This window comes from Kryptolebias marmoratus, linkage group LG16, assembly GCF_001649575.2.
Source record: "Kryptolebias marmoratus isolate JLee-2015 linkage group LG16, ASM164957v2, whole genome shotgun sequence".
NCBI classification, from domain to species: Eukaryota; Metazoa; Chordata; class Actinopteri; order Cyprinodontiformes; family Rivulidae; genus Kryptolebias; species Kryptolebias marmoratus.
The window spans coordinates 393,521-398,532 of record NC_051445.1 but is presented as its reverse complement, the minus strand read 5'-3'; the positions used below and the strand labels follow the sequence as shown (position 1 = coordinate 398,532).

At 48.6% G+C, this 5,012-nt stretch overlaps 1 protein-coding gene across 1 annotated transcript in view; it reads right to left on the bottom strand.

The window, feature by feature from the left end:
• Positions 1 to 1,313: 1,313 nt before the first annotated feature.
• LOC108250845 overlaps positions 1,314 to 5,012 on the bottom strand; it is a 6,310-nt gene continuing 2,611 nt past the window's right edge. Inside the window, exons 3-4 of the mRNA XM_017440914.3 lie at positions 3,244 to 4,380; positions 1,314 to 2,960 (exon numbers count right to left, since the gene is read on the bottom strand). Coding sequence (XP_017296403.1) covers positions 2,557 to 2,960; positions 3,244 to 4,380 — 1,541 coding nt within the window. The 3' untranslated portion in view covers positions 1,314 to 2,556. The remainder of the gene's footprint in view (positions 2,961 to 3,243; positions 4,381 to 5,012) is intronic.

The following is a 5,012-nucleotide window of genomic DNA, read 5'->3' as shown; positions in this document are numbered from 1 at the left end:
TCCTCCTCCTGCTGTCGGTGGCTGTGGGGGTTAAAGTGGTTCTGCTGGTGGGGGTGGGGGTGTGGATGGTGCAGGGAGGGGTTCTGCAGGACGTCAGCTGCTGCAGGAAATGACCTGAAGGTTTGGAAGATGACAGCAGCTGGAAGAAGGTTTTAAATCCGAGAAGTTGTTGAACATTAATAAACATGTAAAATATCCAGACGGTTCGGAGCGCCTGGTGTTGTTTTAATCCTGTGAACTTTTACAAAATGAACAAATTATTTATGTTCAAACTAATTTCCTTCAAACTGCAGCATAAAAATGGGAGTCTCCACCAGGTTCTACAAGGATCTAACAAAAACACTCCACAGATTCCTGCTTGCACACACTGAACCAGAACCAGTGAAGAACCGGGTCCAGCTCCCGACCCAACAGAACCTGGGTCCAGCTCCCGACCCAACAGAACCTGGTTCCAGCTCCTGACCCAACAGAACCTGGGTCCAGCTCCCGACCCAACAGAACCTGGGTCCAGCTCCCGACCCAACAGAACCTGGTTCCAGCTCCTGACCCAACAGAACCTGGTCCCAGCTCCTGACCCAGCAGAACCTCCTCCAGCAGCAGAACTCTCAGTGGGTTCCTGGTTGTGGAGGAGTTGTGGCCCACTCTTCTTTCCAGCGTTGCTTCAGCTCAGCAGGTGTCCAGTCCATCTCAGGGACACAGAGACAAACAGGGACACCCAGGGACAGAACCTAACGTTCAGCTTCAGCGTCGGTCTTTGTTGAGACGAGTTCGGGGACAGGCAAGGAGTCAGAGCCAGGGAGACAGAGAGATGCAACCAGATCCAGAAGGGGAGAATCCTGAGGGCAAAGTCCAGAGTCCAGAAGAGAGGTCGTTCACCAGGTATCCGAGTCCGAGACAGTATCTGATAAGGAGCAGGTGAGAGACGAGAGTCAGGCGTGGGTTTCAAGGCAGGCATGGACTGTGAAAATACGCTGGACATCTGCTAGGAAGAACCTTTCAATAATCTGGCACTGGCTTGGAGTTGAGAGAGAGCTTTTGTACCGTAGGAACCAGGTGGAGATGATTGCAGGAGGCGTGGAACCAAGAGGCGAGGCATGGGCAGAGAGGCTGTGGAGCGTTACTGAGGAACAGCAGACTGTGACCAGCAACGATGAAAGTCAAAAGTCTCATGTTTTATTTCAAGTTGGATGCAGAATTATAAAAATAAAAACAAAAACCATCAGTTTTAAGAACACAAATGTTTTCTGTCAGCTGTTGAAGAAATGATTGGTAATCAGACGTTTTAAATAAAGTTGGGAATAAAAAACAACCAGTTTCTCGTGATAAAATAGATTTATTGGTTTCTGATTTATTCACAGACTTAATGTATTTAATAAGGAAAATACACAGAAATTGTTTTTATTTTATAATTTGACAACTCAGATCTCAGATTCTGGGTGAAAATAAATCTAAATTATCTCTAATAAACAGTAAAAACTACATCAGAAATCACTCAAAACATTACATTTTTCAGCCTTTTTACCCCTAAATCTGCAGGATTTTAATCCCAAATCATCTCAAAACCAGAAAAAGGAACTAAAGTCCAGAAGACTTTGACAACAAAAGAACCTTAAATATATTAAATAAAAGTCACTACATTTAAAAATGATTTAAAGTCTAACAGAATGACAAACAAACGTTTAAAAACTGAAGATTGTTTAACCTTTAAATTAAGCAGAACATTATGATAAACATTTTCCAGGTTTCCTTCGGGACGCCCGAATCTGTCCCATCGTTCTGAGACACAGATTCAGGCTTCCTTCGGGACGCCCGAATCTGTCCCATCATTCTGGGACACAGATTCAGATTTCCTTCGGGACGCCCGAATCTGTCCCATCATTCTGGGACACAGATTCAGGTTTCCTTCTGGACGCCCGAATCTGTCCCATCGTTCTGGGACACAGATTCAGGTTTCCTTCGGGACGCCCGAATCTGTCCCATCGTTCTGGGACACAGATTCAGGTTTCCTTCGGGACGCCCGAATCTGTCCCATCGTTCTGGGACACAGATTCAGGTTTCCTTCGGGACGCCCGAATCTGTCCCATCGTTCTGGGACACAGATTCAGGTTTCCTTCGGGACGCCCGAATCTGTCCCATCGTTCTGGGACACAGATTCAGGTTTCCTTCGGGACGCCCGAATCTGTCCCATCGTTCTGGGACACAGATTCAGGTTTCCTTCGGGACGCCCGAATCTGTCCCATCGTTCTGGGACACAGATTCAGGTTTCCTTCGGGACGCCCGAATCTGTCCCATCGTTCTGGGACACAGATTCAGGTTTCCTTCGGGACGCCCGAATCTGTCCCATCGTTCTGAGACACAGATTCAGGTTTCCTTCGGGACGCCCGAATCTGTCCCATCGTTCTGGGACACAGATTCGGGTTTCCTTCAGGACGCCCGAATCTGTCCCATCGTTCTGGGACACAGATTCGGGTTTCCTTCAGGACGCCCGAATCTGTCCCATCGTTCTGAGACACAGATTCAGATTTCCTTCGGGACGCCTGTCCCTGTTTCTCTCCGTCAGTTGTTGAGTCCGTTGAAGAAGCTGGGCTCTGTGTAGCACAGAGGACGGTGGGTGTTGCAGCAGTCCTCGTCCCTCCAGGTGCAGCTGGTTCCCAGGCTCATCAGGGCACACTGGCCTTCCTCCACCTCTCCGGGCTCGCCCGAGTCCCAGCTGGTGCTGTTGACCGGGTCGCCGCTCAGCCAGTACCAGTCCCCGCTCTTGGAGCTGCGCCGCAGGCCGATCCACAGGTTCTGCTCGCCATCAGGGAGAAGCTTGTTGCAGACCTGTTCGTGTAAACGGGTGTCGGAGAAACTGATGAGGTCAAAGCCTGTGTTTTCACACGACTGAAGTGATTCACGCCAGCCTTCTGCTTCTTGAAGGACCGCCAGCTTCTCCGGCTTCATAAGACAGCCTCTGTAATCTGCGGGTCGAAGACAGGAACAGAAACACAGACAACTGAAGAAACCGTCACCTTAATACTGCCAGAGATACTTCCTGTTTGCACTCATTACAACTGATCCCTTCTGACAGAAACCCATCACCTGGATGACTAAATGAACCCCTGCAGACACGTTCACGTCTACCTGCAGGTGTTGCCTTGGATAAAGCCAAAGGCGGTGATGGGATTGGTTGGAAGGGAGGAGCAGTGTGAAGTCTGGTGACCTTTGAACTTCCTGTGTAACTTATACCGTGTGGTTTCGTACCTGGAGTTGAACTGATGATAGGTGCCGGGGTCCCAAACCAAGCCAAACCCTCGTATCCCACAAAGTAGACGGCCATCTTGGAGGAGTTGTGCCAGATGAGGGTGTTGTTTGACGTCAGGGTGTAATTTGTCGAGACGTACTCGGTTCCCTTCAGGTCCTGCCACTCCTGAGTGCCCAGAGCTTCATTTCCGATGTGAATCCCGTTTGTGGAAGTTTTAAGAACCACGATGATGGCAAACTTTGTGTTGGTTATGGAAACGAAGGGGATAAGGAAGCAGCCGGCGAATTCTGTCTCTGGGATCAGAGTGAGGAATAAACCGGGTCGGTACAGAATGACCGTACCAGATGACTCCACCACTGCAGAATCTGGATTAAATGTTTTGATATCATGGGTTCCTTCATCTGACAGAAGTATCTGAGCCTTCTCAGCCAGAACTGAAGGAATGGGGAACCTCACCGTCTGGTTTCTGGCTGGGGGCAGCATGGCCGACAGAAGGCCGCAGGTGCAGTTGGTCTGCATGGCGCACGGGTGGCTGAAGAAGACCGCAAAGGGTTTATCAGCTTGAACAACCCGGGCTTTCTGGTCCTTTGGCACCCAGCTCTGAGCGACCTGTCCCGGCTGAAGAACAACTGAGTTATCCGTTGGTCCTTTAACCGTCACCTCGTTGTTCTCATCGGGGTTGAAGATAATGAGTCTGAACGGGTCTTTCTCAGTGACATTTAGATCCGGTTCATCAGTGGTTCCTGCGATTTCAGGTACCGGAGGGATGAAGTATTTCATGCCCAGTTTGTCAGCAGGTACAGCCAGCGTGGTCTGCACACTTTTCCTTTTCTCAGTGACGGCCTGGACAACAATGGGTTTGTCACTGGTGACCCTGAAGGTCTCACTGGAGACTTTGAAAGCTTCAGAAGACAAATTTTTCTTGAGCTCCAGGCTTGTGAAAATGTTGGTCATTTCTCCTGCACTCAGCGCAGGTGATGTAACGTCTCCTGACGGCTTCGTGAAGGTGACTGTTGTGTCGTCAAGTAAAGCTGTGACCCAAATCCTGTTGTGAGCACTTCTGGGATGATAATAAGCAATATTTTCAGGAAAAACTACAGTAAAATTCATGCCGGTGTTGTTTACAGGCTGGGCTGCTGTAAAAAGAACAAAAAAAGACAAATCTGTTAAAGTAAACACTGATCCGCCCCGATATACGATTTTCTAAAGTTTTCTTCATTCTTCTAAAATGCAAATAATTCCCTGATTTCCAGCAGGAAGCAAACTGCAGCCGTTTAACGGTCAGGAACTACAGTCAGGTCTAAGGTTTGAGGGATAAAACGCGACACACGTCTCGTGATTTAGAAGGTAAAATGTCTTCAGTGATTCTGGTTCTGTGTTTACTTGGTTCTGGGTCAGTACCGCAGCTTCTAACTACGAAGAAGAGTTTGAGTTAAAAACAGGAAACATGTTTTTATTCTTGTGACGATCCCCTCCTGTCCAGCAGGGGTTTATAGTCCAATATGTGGTGTTCCCTTTGTTTCTTTCCAGGAAGCAGGTAGATGGGCTGCTAATTGAACGCACCGGATGGCTGTTAAATACTGACATCTAGTCAGTCACCGGGCTGCTTGTTTGGCCTCCGGACCAGATCGGAGTGAGCAGCACTGGTCCAGACTTCTCTCTGACTGGCTGTGCAGTTCTCCCAGAGGTTGTGGGATTAAATAAAATTATTGTTTTGGATAGATCGGCTCGTCTGTTTCCTATTTTTGTCTTCGCCTCTGAACGGGGC